The 17,192-nt window shown below is 30.9% G+C and overlaps 1 protein-coding gene and 1 long non-coding RNA gene across 2 annotated transcripts in view; one reads left to right on the top strand and one right to left on the bottom strand.

The window, feature by feature from the left end:
- Nucleotides 1-1,957, bottom strand: part of LOC123014627 — an 18,354-nt gene extending 16,397 nt beyond the window's left edge. The window contains exon 1 of the long non-coding RNA XR_006413329.1: nt 1,870-1,957. This is a non-coding gene — a long non-coding RNA (uncharacterized LOC123014627). The remainder of the gene's footprint in view (nt 1-1,869) is intronic.
- Nucleotides 1,958-2,264: 307 nt separating this feature from the next.
- LOC123014600 (fork head domain-containing protein crocodile-like) lies at nt 2,265-3,997 on the top strand. The gene has a single exon (XM_044413793.1). It carries the CDS (start codon nt 2,572-2,574, stop codon nt 3,604-3,606), a length of 1,035 nt encoding a protein of 344 aa, XP_044269728.1. The 5' UTR covers nt 2,265-2,571; the 3' UTR covers nt 3,607-3,997.
- The last annotated feature ends 13,195 nt before the right edge of the window (nt 3,998-17,192 follow it).

A 17,192-nucleotide genomic window follows, 5' to 3' on the forward strand; every position in this document is an offset into this window, starting at 1 on the left:
TTATTTATTTTTCCTTTTATATTATGATTTCATTCCAAAAGTTTTTCTATGTTCTTAAATTAATGCAGAAAATGTTGAAGTATACAAAAATAAAAATAATTTTTCATATTAGTTTTTTACCTACTATAAGATTTTAGATTAAAGTTGATATTGCTATTATGTAGAGACATGGTAATTAATACCTTCTATCTTACTGTTGTTCACTGTTGCCAATATAATTTCAGAAACACAGGTCACTCTAATTTAATTGAAGACATTATATTATTATTTTAGGTGTGTTTAAGTCTTTTGTAATTTTTAACGTAGGGTAAATTCGGATGAGTTGGTCAAAGTGAGGAAAAGATAGTTTTTTTGTATAATTTCTTAAAACTTAGCACTGATTTTTAAATTTTATTGTTATTTCATGTGTGAATTTAAGAAAAAAAATTATAATTACAATTTTTTTTTGATTTTTATTTTTCCGAAAAATACATATACAGGGTGCTGAAAAAATTATGTATCAACTTGCTAAAAGGTGGTAGAGAAATGTTTACATATAAACAGAAAAATAATTAAAAAAATTATAACCATTCGTTATTGATAAAAACGTACCTACCCATACCTACAGGAGTTTCATAACTCGCGCTCCAGAAAAAATGCCAAGTAAGATACCAGAAACAAGAAAAAAATGTTTAAAAAATACGTCTGTAAAAAAATTTTGACGTTTATTTTTTGACATTTGACTTTTTTATGTTTGTTCTTGTATATTCATTTTTTTACATTTAGACAGTAGATATTGTCAAATCTGTAAACGGTGATTAGGTATATACAGATTGTCAACATAGTCAACAAGAAATTACCACGTAGGATTGGAACTTTTAGGAAAATTACGTTTTTCATGTTGTTTCTAACTAAAATTTTTAGAAGTAATTTTGAAATAGGGTTGGTTACCTCTTGTTGACGGTTGACGTTTTCTATCAACCTATTATTAATTTTCAGTTGAGTTATCTATACAAGCTGACAGGTGACTTAACCTAAATTTTTGACACTAGTTACGATATCTTTTGTTTGTCACCAGAAACCAACCTAACCAAATTTATGGCAACCTGTTTACGAATATCCCTAAATCTTAGGTAGTTATTTCTTGTTGATACGACAATACGTTGAAAAATAATTTTTAAAATAATTAGATACTGAAACTTGTTGCAAAAACATCTCTTATCCATTATTGATATATGAAACGATTACTTAAGGTAAAATATGAAAACTTGAGAAAATAATAGGTATATATAAATGAAAAAACTTAACAAAATAAGTTTGAAACTTCAGATTTTGTAAAATATGCATTCAAAAAATTTCCAACATTTTTTATGCTCCTCAACAATGTAAATACCACGAAGTCGGTCATTTTTGGGCGCCCTGTATATTATAGATGTGTTCATCTATCTTTGGTAATTGATTTATAAAATTACCCTATTTTATTGACCATAGGGAGTAAAAGTTAATTTTTAGTATAATTTTTTAAAACGTAGGATTAATTTGCAAGTTTGGTTTACGACTTGTGCTAATTTAAAAAAAAAATCTATAATTAAAACATTATTTCTTATAATTTGGTACAACTTTTCTCAAAATAATTGCTGTAAGTTTTGGCCAAATTATCTCATTTCTTATTCAAATGAAAGTAAAATGAATTTATTTTTCCGGTGAGAAATCGAATTATCATTCTTTACTTGAAAAATGTTTCATTTAATGATACATTTGATTTTTATTGACGGATATGACGTTTGGCGTCGCATTTTTTGTCTTGAAAAAATAGACAAAAATTTATTTGAAAAATAAATGCGTTATAAAACGAAGCTCGTCCCACACCGACACACACATGCCTTATACCTGCCTTGTGCCCACAATCGCACATCACAACACCACCCATCCCACCCATAACCTCTTCACTTGTCCCATGCGAAAGCTTCCCTCCAGCTCGCGAACTGAACTGGTAAGTTCGCGGTGGTTTATATGAATCCCGCCGTCAACATTGTTTTCTCTGGCGCGCGTCCGTCCTCTGGCGCTAAGGTACACAACACCGCCAATGCATTATGTTTGTGTTCATCCAACACAAAAATAAACTTGAGGCCATCCCGTGCCAATTTTCAGACTTTCAGGGGTACATGTTGACATTCAATTCCGACTTGGAGGGTGCTCTTTCGGCTTTCGCGGAAAAAAATCCGCTAGGGGCGTGCCGCGATGGAAGCCGCATCGATTTCGGGCGTTCCACGCACTCTCATTGGCCCCCACACGCGGGGCGTGGCGCCCCCTCCCACCTGCGCACGCCCATCGCTAATTCTCCAGCACCCCAACTGTTTTCACTAGTAACATCGTGTCTCGGCAAGAAGCAACATACTCTGTTTTTACTTAATCTTTGTGTAAACTGCCCCATGTTGTGTATCATAATATTAAGTGAACGCAAACTTGTTTTCGGAAGATTGATTGGAATGAAAACACAAAACGTACTATACTGTTGAAATAACAAGACTGTTTTCGTTTTAGAAAACTTTCGGTCTTTTGTCTTGTTTGTTGTTTTTGTCGGTTGTAAATATGCATACGATTTTTACCGAACATCAGAATGCGTATTATCGGCCCGGGGGCGGCTATAGCACCGCCGCCGCCGCTGTGACCGCCACCACAAACCCCTACGCGTACGAGCAGTACTCTCGGTATGGGTACGCCGCTTGGCACCACCAACAACACCAATTATCCACCGCCAAAGACATGGTCAAGCCCCCTTATTCCTACATCGCCCTCATCGCCATGGCCATCCAGAACGCCCCCGACAAGAAAATCACCCTCAACGGCATATACCAGTTCATAATGGAGCGTTTTCCCTACTACAGGGAGAACAAACAAGGCTGGCAAAACTCAATTAGGCACAATTTGAGTTTGAATGAGTGTTTCGTCAAGGTCCCACGCGACGACAAAAAGCCCGGAAAAGGCAGCTACTGGACTCTTGACCCGGATTCTTACAACATGTTCGATAATGGGTCCTACCTCCGCCGTAGGCGACGCTTCAAGAAAAAGGACGCGCTCCGGGAGAAGGAGGAGGCCATCAAACGGCAACAACTCGACTCCGGTGTGACCAAACGCGACGAGAAGCCCTTGGAAGAAGCCAAGAAGCTTGAATGTAAGCCCAAACGCGAGCCCACAGAGTTGAGTCAGTGCATGAGTTCGAAATACAGCGATGTCAAGTCGGTTATTGTGCACCAGGAGCACGTCATCAGCGAGGCGATGGCGATGGACTCGGCGGCGGCCTTCACCGTCGACTCGCTGATGACGACGAGGGAGCAGCATGGGTATGGCAACTCCGGGAGGTTGCACACCTCGGGAGGGATGTACTATTGTCCCAGTGCAACGCCGCAGCAATATATTGGGGATGAGGCCGCCCCCAGGTACAGTCCGTGGTATAGTCCGGAAACGTCCCCGGAGTCGGGCTACAGGGATATGATTTTTGACAGTAGTGCGGCTCCGAGCTGTCAATTGGCGGGGTTTAGACACTCCGGAGTCTCGCCAAGTCCGCCTAATTATAGAACAGCAGCGGCTTATTACCAACAGGACTGTGTGGGACAGAAATACTGAGGGTTAGCGTTTCATCTCAATATCAAGACTGATGTTTGAAGGTTTTGTGCGATTCCAAGAGAAGTGGAAATTTGAAGAAAAGTGGTTTGACATTGTTTTGGCAGCTGGTTTTTATTTATATGTGATATGTTGATAGTGTAATTTCGTTTTTTTGAAAATTTATATTTTTTTATTATTAGGAATGGTGTTTCTTTTTTTCTTGTATTATACTCATAGGTTCCTATAAAGATTTTAACCATTCCCCGATGAATTTGCGGCTTCGGTGAGGCATTTAGCAACTTTATAGAAAGTAATTACCTACGTGTCCGGTGTACATATTTATTTGTAAAATAATGTAGATGTATTATTATTACCCACTGTATGTGTTAAAAGCACGTATGTATATTATTTATTGACATTACAGAAATAAATCACATCTTTGTGAACATTACCTAATTTGGAGTTTTATTTTTTTATTTAAAATTATACAAAGTTACAAAAATAGGGTAAGTCCGGGAGAATTATAAAAAATTAAACTGTCAAAGACAAGTCGAGTTATGAGATATGTACTCTTAAAATTTCTGCACATTATTAATACCTAGTATATTATTATTACAATGTGAAGAAGATATGTTTTATAACCGAGATGCGTAGCATCGAGGGAAATAATAAATGCAAGATTTTAAAAATCTTTCATATTAAGCTTTATACAATACTTTTGTTACTATTAGCACATTTATTATCGAGAAATACAACGGGGAAAAATACAGGGTGCGCCAGAACTCGCGCCCCAGAGAAATATGCCATATAAGTTAAGATTCCCGGAACATGGAAAAAATGTTAAAAAAATTTATCTATAAAAATTTCAAAGTTATGTGGGTTTAAATTGTGCACTTTGGCTCTATTTATTTCTGTTGGAAAAATAATTTTCCAAGTTTTTTTGCTATAGGCTATTAAAAGAGGAAACAAGAAATCTGTATTCTAAATTGTAACTCTGTTCAATGTTATTTGTGGCTTTTATTGGCAAAATTTTTGTACCTTTACTAAATAATTGTAAAAAAACATATACAAGATCATCAGTATCATTAAATAGACATAAAAAAATGTCAAATGTCAAATTTTTTTGACAGATAGAATTTTTTAAACATTTTTTTCATGTTCCTGGTATCTTACCTTACTTGAAAATTTTCTCTGGGGCGCGAGTTCTGGCGCACCCTGTATACCCTTATTGGACATGTTATCCATTATACTCAATATTAAAATTTCATATTTTTTGCGAGATTTCGCTAAAACAAATCAAAAAGTTAACAAATTAAGACGAAAATTACATTATTTCTCAAGCGTCTTCGTATACGTTTTTAAGATAGAATCACAATTCTTTCGCAAAATTTTGTTAATAATAATAACCAGAATTCGCCCGAAAAGTCATTTTATGCCATACCGAGTCAAAAAATCACTAGATTGTTATAAAAAAGACTGTATTCTATTTTAACTAACTACGTTTATGTAAAAAAAATGTGAGTTTTCGACACCATTGGAAAAATTTAAATCGTAATCTTGTAATCGGGTGAAACTTTTTGAAACCTGATCTGGTGATTTTTTTTTTGAGCTGGCAAACTGCAATTAATAGTATATTATATCACAAGGTAGAGAAGAGATTTTTTTTTATATGCGAACAGTTTATTACCCGAGGTATGTAGCGTCGAGGGAAACAATAAATCCGAGGTTATACAAAATTTTTCTACCCTGTTTTATATAATATTTTTTTCACTACTAGCACTATTACCCAGCAATACAACGGTGAAAAATACAACCTTACTTAATAGGCAAGTTGCCTATTATATTAAATAAACTATAAAATTTCATATTTTTTGTGAAATTTCGCCAAAAACAAATCAAAAAGTCAACAAATCAAGTTACAAATTATATTATTTTTGCGTTTTAGCACAGAAACGCAATTATTTTGCAAAATCTTGTTAATACCTAGTAAGCCGAAAAAATACAGAATTCGCTGGAAAAGTTTGTCATTTTTGTCTGTTTCAAGAGTTTAAGCAAATTCTTAAGCTGAAAACCTTGTTTTTCCGCGAAATTATGCCATACCGAGTTAAAAAATCATTAAATTAGGCTTTAACCACTCTGTTTATCTAAAAAAAAAACCGTAAATTTTCGCCAACTTTGGAAAAAATTTAATCGTAATCTTGTAATTGGGTGAAAATTGGTGTTTTGGTAACTTTTTGAACTCGGATCTGGTGAATTTAATATTTTCAGGTGGCAAACTGCAATTAATAGTATATTATATTACAAGGTAGAGAACAGATTTTTTTTTATATCTTGAACTATTTATTACCCAGGTGTGTAGCATCGAGGGAAATAAAAAATGCTTGGCTATACAAAACTTCTCTGTCGTGTTTTATATAATATTTTTTTTACTACTAGCACATTTATTACTCAGAAATACAACCATGTTGCCTCAGACGTAACATGTCGTAATTCACAACTATTATTTGTTATTATTATTCTGTTAGTACTTGTGATGATAATAGTTACCCACCTCTAATCCATTATTGCCCTTGGTCAACAATGAAAATGGTTATTGGCTTCTAACTTCTCAACAAACTAAATAATTGGACATTTTACAACTAGTAGTGAAAAAAAATATTAGTCACTCTGTATTTTTTTTTTAATTTTTATTATGAGAATTCTCAAAGAAAGGGGTGCTAAATCTTGCCCAAGCATAAAATAACCCCTAGGCGATATCTAAAAATTATTCCAAGTCTTTTAGACCAGTTGGTAAAAACTGCTTAAGTTTTTGTTTTCAATAAAATATTTTTTGTAATTGGTAATTGCGTTGCAAGGAGACGTAAATCTCGGTTATCAATAACCTATTAAAAAGTAAAATCAGGGAAATAGCACAGACGGAGTTTAAGGTTTTAAGAAACAATAATATTATGTTTTGTATAATATGCATTGTATTATCCGAACATTACAGCGGGAGTCTTTAAGAAAGATAGCTATTTTATCAACGATTCCGCCTTGCCTTATTTCTGAAGCAGCGGCCCGGATTTCAGCTCACCCAGCCGGAGGAAAAACGAGCTTCCGACTTCGTAATTACAATTTTAAATTTTCCGTTATGGAATGAGAATAACTTTACTTAATAAAGATTTCATGAATTTTATTATGGTATTTCTGCTTTAATACGCAACAATTACATACCTAATTTTCTAACAAGACAACACACTTGCTTCAATTTTACGCTATTTTCCAAAAATATTGTGAGAATAAACAGCAGATTTGATGGACATGAGTTTAAAATTCTGTTAGTGCAAACGCCACTCACTTTGCAACAAAGTTTACCTATTAATGAAATCCACACAAATGAAACTTTACAAATTAATTTAAAGTAACTGAAACATATTTCTTGACATCTTTCAGGTCATTGTTTCTGAAAATTTTCAGCTGGGATTTATGACGAAACAGTTGAACAATGAAACATGATGTCAAAAATGAGACAATAAATTTATTGTCTGCACGTGCCAGAAATTCACGGTCACTATACGCTCTTGTAATGTGTAAATTTATTCATGTTCATTTTATCTTGCAAAGAGAAAATATAAACATGGGTGGGAGTTTTTACCACTTTTTTTCGAATGAAATAACCTCATAGTTAGTGTCTTGTTAAAATTGTTGAGCAAAATTAAAATCAAAAATACAAAAGAAAAGAAATTTAAGAAGAAGAAATAATAACAACAAAAAAAAACACTTTTTTAAAATATTTTCTTTTCTTACAAATGCTTACAAATACTTAAAAAAGTCACATTTATTAAAATTATTGGTAAAAAGGTAGGGTAATTCCGGGAAAAACCTGCTGTAAAATTTTATGATTTTGATTTCAATTCAAATGTTTCTCTTCATAGCATGAATTTTAAGAAAAAAATATTAAAATAAAAAAAAACATTTTTAAGCCCTAGAAGGCTTATATGTGTAACATCGAGGGAAATAATAAATGCGAGACTATAAAAATCTTCTCTACCGTGTTTTGTACAATATTTTTTCACTACTGGCACATTTATTATCCAGAAATTCAAACTCACTTAATGGGCATGTTGCCTTAACATGTCGTAATTCACAACAATTTTTTTGTTAATTTATTATTACCGACGGTAATTAATTACTAACCTGAGTTACTATACCAACCTAAGTTGGAAGTTTAAGCATTTTACGAGAGACCGTTAATTTAAAAAGAATGTGTACAACTAATTCCAATTCCAAAAAAAATCCACCAAAATTCCAGTAATTCCAATAATCCACCGCAATTCCGTTATTTTCAGATTAATTTCTATAATTCTAAATTAATTTCTGAAATTCCAACTTAATTTTTGTAATTATTTCCAAAATTACTTTTGTAATTACAATTTATTTTCCGTAATTCCAAATTAATTTTCGATTTCAAAATAATTCTAAAGAATTTAACATAATTGTCAAAAAATATTTCCGACTATTCAATTCATTTGGTACATTGGATAGTCAATCAAAGATTTTTTTATTCATGGTCATTACGCTGCGCACTCATGATGTTCATTCATTCATAAAAATATTCGACAATTCAGTGATTCCAAAAAAATGAAATAATTCCAGTACCTAATTCAAAAATAAATCCAGTAATTCCAAACAATCCAAAGATAGTTTTAATAATTCCAAATACTTCTAAATAATTCCAAATTTCAACTAAATTCCAGTAAAATGGAAAAAATGTTAAATTTTGCCTTACTAAGAAGTTTTTCAATATGAAACAACCCCATTTGTTGTTTTGACAGTTTTGACAAAGACAGAAGATTAGAGGTGGGGTGATTCTAATGTTTTGAATGAGGAAGTTTTAAGTTTTTTTGTTTCATTGCATTAATTTCATCTCTATAGGCTTCTCGTATTTTTACTTCTAATCCATTATTGCCCTTGGTCAATAATAAAAGTGATTATTGGCTACTACGAGACAAAAACAGCTTTACAATCTCTTGACAAACTACTTATATAATGATACTTTTTACAACTAGTAGTGCAAAAAATAAGTTTCTAGCTTCAGATTTTGTAAATAAGAAAGAATTTTTTCAACATTTTTCTTATAGTCTGCAACGTGCCACTTTTTCCATAAGATGTATTATACAGGGTGCTTCAGAAGTCGTGTCTCAGATAAAAATTCTAAGTAAAATAATATGCCACAAACATGAAAAAAATGTTAAATAAATCTTTTTACTTTGACTCTATTTCTGTTGGAAAAATATTTTTTTTGTATTTTTGTTATATTGGAAGAGGAAACTAAAGAAGCTGTATCTTGAATTGTAACTACAGGGTGAATATAAAGTAAGGTTGGTTACTCAATTGCCTAATACAGAAAATAATAATTAATATAAACCAAAGTAATACAAAAATGTGATCGTATTTTGAGAACAAAATTTTGTTTTGTTTTTGAATTATGCGATTTTGTTTTGTCAAAATTGCAATTTATGTAAAAGAATTAATTATGAAAAAAATAATTTTATAGTGGGTGGCCATTTAAAAAAATAAAAAAATTTGTAGAACTCAATAACAAAAGAAATTTTCTAAAAATTTTATTCTTGACAAAACATCACATTTTTATAGTACTTTAAAATTCATCAATTAGTTTTTTTTTAAATACATAGTTTAAGCAAAAAACGTTTGTTTTCATCAGTAAAAAAGACATAAAAAAGGTCAAATGTCAAAAAAAATTGACAGATAGAATTTTTTCTATGGCGCGAGTTCTAAAACACTCTTTATATTCCAAAAATTTAATTTTTTATTTTTTCTTTTTTTTTTGTTTAGTTTCCTACATCTGCCACTTGACGGGTTATTCATCTTCCTCATATTATCCCAAATTTCGCCAGTCACTTGAGTCATAATCCTTTCATTAGCCCAAGTTCCCAGTTTAATTTCTGGCAAGCAAAATAAATCGAATCTGATGGCTTATTTTTCTCATCATCACACTTGCAGAGTATGAAATATGCAATTTGTGAATTTTTCGGTATAAATGTATACATAATTTTAAGAAATTCGCGTCTGCAGCCTAAGGAATGTTTAGAGTTGACGAGGAAACTAACCAGATCCGCTCTTGTTTACACTAAACTCGGTCACATCTCTTCGCACCCAGTTCACTGAAAATGATTCAGAGAAAAACGGGAGCTTTGCTCTAAAATTAGCTTATTTTCATAACAAATAAAATTTACGAAGATAAATCAATTACTAATAATCATTACTTTTGAAGTCTTTGAGATATCAAAGAATAATACGCGCGTCTCTTAAATAAATAAAATATTTGATTCGAGATTTTCCATCAATTTTTGAGAGGAAATTATTTTCGTGTCACTGTCTAAAAAGGGAAAAATGATTAACTAATTATTGATGAGCAGACACAAGCTACGATTCGTTGATGGATTATAAATCCGACGAGCTGCTGTAATTTTATTGTGGCCATAGTGTAAATATTGGTTCACATATTTACTTTTCCTCGTGTACACGCTGCGTCGTGTGAGGTTTCACACACTTACTCTTTCTAAAACAAATCATAAAATTCTATAAACAATCTAGACACACCGTCTTTTAATAGTGTTTGAATCTAAACTAATCTACACATTAAATTTGTGGTTTTATGATTGTTACACCCTGTAAAAGTTACACAGTAATCATAAATTCAGACATTTTACACCGGCGAGAATGCGAATTATTTTATTAATAGGATTTGACGATTTTATTGTAGCGAGGTTTCATTACTACCCACCATTTTGTGCTTTTATTTCTCCATTGTCCAAATACATTAAAAACGCATGTGCATACCTATTTGGAACTGTTTTCGTAAATTTGATATTAAAAGAGATTTAAAATTTTTTTGATTTTGATTTAGAAAAACCAAAAAAAATCTTTTTACGGTTAAAAGCTTCTATACACTACATTTATTTTTTACATTTCTACACAACGTTTTATGCATTTTTGAACCTCTAGAAGTACATTTGAACCAATTTAAGTTACAATTTTAAGATTTTTGTCGAGATTATGGTCGATTTTTGGCACCCGGAGCGGTCTATTGCCAATAACTCCGGACTTATTAGTGATAACTAACTCTTATGTTTGGTACCGTTGGAAAAAAATATAATTTTCAATTAAATACAAAAAAGATCAGTGTTCTACGATAAATAGTTCGAGAAAATTTTGGATAAAGTCAAAAATATCATAGATATAAATTTGACTATAACTTCAAAACTATTAATTATTTTGCAGTTTTCCTGACGCCAATCGATTCCCCGGAACATTTTACATATGCTTAGGTCAATATTATATAGTTTTTTCGCGATTTACAAAAATAAAAAACGTAAAAATTTGTTAACACCCTCCCCTTAAAAATCAGTTTTTTTGAATACGTCTCAGATTCATTTTAATATGCACTTTTTTGAATCTTTAGGACCCCTAGAAATGTAAAAAACGTAATATAGAACAAGTTAAATGTTGAAAAATTTTTGGATTTTTGTCGAGATTTTGGTCGATTCTTGGTACCCGGAGCGGTCTAATGCCAATAACTCCGGACTTATTGATGATAACATCTCATGTTTAGTACCACTGAAAAGAATGTTTAATTTTCTATCATATACAAAAAAGGTCAGTGTTCTACGATAAATAGTTATCGAGAAAAATTTTGATAAATTCAGAAATATCGATAATATGAATTCGACTATAACTCCTATACTATTGCAAATTTTGTAGTTTTCTCAACGCTAGTCGACTTCTCGGAATATTTTACGTGAAATATGAAAGAAACTGATTTTATTCAAACTCAACCTTATTAAAAAAAATTTAATTAATAATTATGTCATTATTTATTAATACAAAATTTAGTAATTTGTGAAGCTTTCCAATTCACAACAAAAAGTAAATTCGTTGCTGCAAATACTGGCGAACTTTAAAGTATCTACTTTTTTCAGGAAAAAGTGGTTTGAAGAAATGTTTGATTATCTGAAAATGGGGTAGATTAATCAATTTAATAATTAATCAATTAATTTTATTCGAAAACCAAAATTTCTTCAAAGTAATGGAATTCAAAACTTTATTTGTTGAATTTTTGTTTCCCGTCGCTTTAAATAAACACCTCATTTCACAAAAGTTTTAGTTTAAAAAAAATCGAATATATTATCTTTTGCATAAAACATTTCCACAAGATTAAGTCGCTCATAATTTAAGTAATTTTAGCTTATAGTATATAAACGTCAGGCAGTGATTTATCCAAGGATATACAAAAGTTCTTCCAGGAACAAGCTCTAAAATCCGGCATAATATTTAATTGTCAGTTTCTCTCCCGACGTTTAAACAAAATTAATTTTCAATCTTTGTATAAACAACAATTGCTTTGATGTTCCTCGCGAATAAAATATTTTTCGCATGTTTACCAAGGGGTGTGAAAACGCGAATTGCAACCCCAAAAATAAACCAATATCATTCAGAGGCGCGGCTTTGAGGGAGAAGTTAATAGGAAACGCATATTTGCCGAGCACTTTCGTTAGGGCCAATGTCAACATAATAAAATCCACCACGCCTCTAGCTGCACCGACTATTACCACAGTTACCCCAACGTTAATAACCAAGAGGTGACAGGGGATGGGCGACACCGAAAACCAATTTCATTATAATTTGTGATGACAATCTACTTAACATATTTATGCTAAAGCCGACATTCTGACAAATTGATGGAAGTTTATTGCTTCAACACACATAAGAGTATCAAAACTATTAATTAAAAGGAAAATAACGACGACAAAATTCAATGTTTTTGATATTACGGTAAAACTATTCCCCTTTTCAGTAAATTTCTTCCACAAACAGTGCATTTTGCATATCCATTTATAAAGCTCATGAAACAAATTTCCAGCATGAAAATACTCGTACAAATACGCATATGCAGGCACCTGTTAATTAATTCCATTATACAGTTTTGTTATTGTTTCTCGCATACATGCATAATTAAATTATCGCACAGCTATTACGATTTATTTACAGTTATTTAGTTACGTAGACTGGAAATATACTGAAAAAAAAAAGAGATAAAACGCCAGACAATTCCATACAAAATTCAAAAGGTTGCTGTGGAAACGCCGTCTGAAAGAAACTTAAGGGTTGAAGGGCTCATGTGAAGGGGAGAGTGTTTTCTGATGTCTGTAAAAGCGGCGAGCTTTTGAAAAGCTCGGTGAGATTTCTAACTACTTTTTCGATTTTTAGTTTCATAGTTACGGAAATATTGACTTTTTTAGTTTAATTCGATTGTGAAATTGACAATTTATCTGATTTTTTCAGTATTAAAAAAATTTTAAATCACTTTTGTCTTGCAAAACAATCTAAAATCTCGCGGTTTTCTGCCTCGTTTTCGCAAATTTGCTTGAAATAAGTAAAGTTTATATATCTTGTCTTTATTTCATTGTTTCCAACTTAATTTAAAAAGCACATGTCACTTTTTCTGAAAAAAAAGCACGGTGTTGTGAGATTTCTAACAATTTTTTTTTGAAAGTTACAAAACTTGACATTTGATGAACGTTTTATTTTGCTTAATTTGATTCCATTTTAAAGTTGTCAATTTCTCTGATTTTTCAAAATAAAACATAAGCTCAAAATCACTTTTATCTAGCAAAGAAATTCATTTTTCTGTCTTGTTTTTTTGTCTGTTACCAACTTATAATTTTGAAGTCACAAGTCACTTTTTCTGAAGTTTGCAAGCTTTCAGGAGCCTGGGTGTTGTGAGATATCTAACCATTTTTTTCAACTGAAAGTTACGAAATTTTTCAAAGTTGATTGACAAACATTTTATTTAGCTTTGTTTGGTTAGATTCTAAAATTGTCGAATTTTCCAATTTTCTCAAAACTAAAAAAAATGCTTAAAACTGTTCTCTATCGAGTAAAACAAAACAAAATTTTACACTTTTCTGCTTTGTTTTCCCAAATTCTCTCAAAATAAGTAAAATTTCCTTATTTTCTGTTTTTTGTCTTATCTACTGTTGCTAACTTAATTTCATAGTCCAAGCCACTTTTTTGATGTTTTAAAAAAAAAACAATGATTTTTTTCAAAATGAAAGTTTCAAAATTTGACTTTTTTTAAATTATTGACTGATAAATGTTTTTTAAAATTGTCAAATTTTCCAATATTTTCAAAATAAATATAATTGCTCAAATTCGCTCTCTGTGGAGCAAAACAATATGAAATTTTACAGTTTTTTTCTTTGTTTTTTCAAATCCTGTCAAAATACGTGGAATCTTCATATCTTTTTTTTTCTAACCCACAGTTCCCAACGTAATTTCAAAGTCACACTTTTTTTGTTTCAAAAAACTTAATTTTGACCAAATTTCAAAATTACGAAAATTGCTCTGACTCGAGCAAAACAGTCCAAACTTTTACAATTTTCAATTTTCATTTCTCAAATTCTCTTAAAATAACGAATTTTTATATATTCTGTCTTTGTATTATCCAGTGTTACAGTGTTGCCAATTTTTTAAAATTAAAAAATTAACTCAAAATTGCTTTGTATCGAGCAATAGGTACAATCTGAAATTTCACAGTTTTCTGTCTTGTTTTCACAAATTTTCTCAAAATAAGTAAAATTCTCTTATTTTCCGTTTTTACTTCATCCACTGTTGCCAACTTAATTTCAAAGTTATAAGCCTTTTTTCTGCTTTTTGTAAAAGAGCGGCGAGCTTTCAAAAAACTTGGTGTTGAGCCGAGTTTTGACCAACTTTTTAACTAAAATTTACAAATTTTAACTTTTTTCAAGATTGACTAATAAACGTTTTATTTGGTTCAAAATTAAAAAAATTGCTCAAAACAAACAATTCGAAATTTTACAATTTTCAGCTTTATTTTCTCGAATTCTCTCCAAATAAATATTTTTTTATATCTTCTGTCTTTGTGTTGCCTAGTGCTGTCAACCTAATGATGTTGTGTGATTTCTAATCATTTTTTTCAATTAAAAGTTACAAAATATGATTTTTTTCAACATTGATGAAGGTTTATTTTACTTTATTTGGATTGATTTGAAAATTGACAAATTCTCCGATATACCTACTCGAGAAAAAATCTTAAAATCACTGAAAAAAGACCTCAATCTCCCAAAATAAGTAAAATTTTCTTCTGTCTCTGAATTATTCACTGTAGCCAACGTATTCAAAAACCATTTTGATCAGAAATTACTGTCACCTTCGAATGAAAGAATGTAAGACGAAAATAAGAGTCAATTCAATAATGATTATTTAATTTAAATTACAAGTAATACAAATATAAAACAATAATAAATTACAATTCAATTATTGCAAAATAACGAAAAACATTTTAAATATAATGCGCCAGTAAATCAGTAAGTTAATTGTTATTCATAATTAATTACACACAAAACAATTTATTTAATATTTTATTTGATTAGTTTTTATAATGAAAACTGAAATATTTGTTTTTCGCTAACGATTCCAATCTGCGTTAATCAAATTTCCGCCGATCGTATCCGAATTTTTCGCTTATTCTTTTTGTTTGGAATGAAAATGTTCTTTTCTAAGCCAAAGCTTTGTAAAAATGGCAATGTTATTGCACCGAAAGCGTTCGTTTTCTCGAAAAATAATACAAGTGCATATACACAGCACACATGTAAATAAAGGAGATTTTACTTAGTATGAAAAAAAAAACAAATTTTGGATTGTTTCACTCGATAGAGAGCAATTGTGAGCATTTTTTTTAATTTCGAGAAAATTGGAGAATTCGACAATTTTGAAATCAAACCAAACAAAACGTTCGTCAGTCAACTTTAAAAAAGAAGTCAAATTTTAGTTGAAAAAATGGTTAATATGTCAAAACACCGAGGCTTCTGAAAGCTTATAAACATCAGAAAAAGTGACTTGTGACTTTAAAATTATAAGTTGGTAACAGTGGATAATATAGATACAGAAAACAACGCAGAAAATTGAATTGTTTCGCTAGACAAAAGTGATCTTGAGCTTTTTTTAATTATAAAAAAATTAGAGAAAGTCAAATTTCGTAATTTTCAATTGAAAAAATTATTGAAAATCTCACAACATCGAGCTTTTTGAAGAGTCATTGCTTTCTTATAGACATCAGAAAAAAATGGTTTGTGTGATTTTAAAATTAAGTTGGCAATAGTGAATAATACAAAAGCAAAAGAGCAAGATTTCACTTATTTTTCAAGAATTTGAGAAAACAAGGCTGAAAACTTGTTTAGTTTAGAGAGCGATTTTGATCAACCTTTTTAATTTTGAGAAAATAAAAAAAAATTACAATGTGAAAATCAAACTAAATAAAGTAAAAGAAAAGAAGTGTAGTTTTAAGTTTTAATTATAGTTTTTAACAAATTTACTGTAAATGGGATTTCCTGTAGTGAAAAAAGCTTATTATTATTATTATTAAAACGTTTATAAGTTAATTTTGAAAAAAGTCAAATTACGTAAGTTTTAATTGAAAAATGGTTGAGAATTTCACAACACCGAGCTTTTTGAAAGCTTGTCATTTTTTATGGACATCAGGGTTGTGACTTTGAAAATAAGTTGGCAACAATGGATAGTATAAAAACAGAAGATTAAAATTTTCAATTATTTTGAGAGAATTTGAGTAAACAAGACCTCAACAAACTCTCAAAATTCAAATTGTTTAGCTCGATTAAAGTTATTTTGAGCTTTTTTTAATTTCGAAGAAAAATTGACAATTTTAAAATAAACCAAAATAAATTATATAAAACGTTTATCAGTCAATTTTAAAAAAAGTCAAATTCCGAAGATTTCAATTGATAAAATGGTTGAAACTCCACAACAGCGGGCTTTTGAAAGCTCTTCGGTTTTTTACAAGGAAGACAAAAAGTAGCTTGTGTCATTGAAATTAAGTTAACAATAATGACAGCATTGCCACATCTTACTTACTTTTTTGAGCAGCCTGCATAGTTGAAAAAATTCAACACAAAATAACGAAAAACATTTTAAATATAATACGCCAGTAAATCAGTAAGTTAATTGTTATTCATAATTAATTACACAGAAAACAATTTATTTAATATTTTGTTTGATTAGTTTTTATAATGAAAACTGAAATATTTGTTTTTCGCTAACGATTCCAATCTGCGTTAATCAAATCTGTCCAATTTCCGTCGAATTTTTCGCTTATTCTTTTTGTTTGGAATGAAAATGTTTCTTTCTAAGCCAAAGCTTTGTAAAAATGGCAATGTTATTGCACCGAAAGCGCTCGTTTTCTCCAAAAATAATACAAGTGCATGCACGAAATAGATGGAAAACATATCATGTAGGTATGCGAATGGCCCCGGAGGCGGCGTGGGGCGGCTGTGTGATGCGCTTGTTCGCTCGGACGCTTCGCCGCGGGCCGCCAATACGTTTGCTATTTTCAAACCAAACAAAGAAACCCATTAATTAAGAGCTCCATCTAGAGCTTTAAGCGCTGTCATAACAAACGGGGCCCGATTCTGCGATTCATTTTCACAATCCTTTACTCGCTCGATTTGGATTATACTAAGAGATCTTAAAATAAACAAGATTTTCGAGGTTTCTTACAGTATTTTCCT

The sequence above is a fragment of the Tribolium madens genome, unplaced genomic scaffold, assembly GCF_015345945.1.
Source record: "Tribolium madens isolate multiple individuals breed KSU strain unplaced genomic scaffold, Tmad_KSU_1.1 Scaffold_97;HRSCAF=244;Tcas5.2_LG3a, whole genome shotgun sequence".
Lineage (NCBI taxonomy): Eukaryota > Metazoa > Arthropoda > Insecta > Coleoptera > Tenebrionidae > Tribolium > Tribolium madens.

Bases quoted from the DNA above. Each gene is read 5' to 3' on its own strand.
- LOC123014600 (XM_044413793.1), top strand. From the start codon at position 2,572: ATGCATACGATTTTTACCGAACATCAGAATGCGTATTATCGGCCCGGG.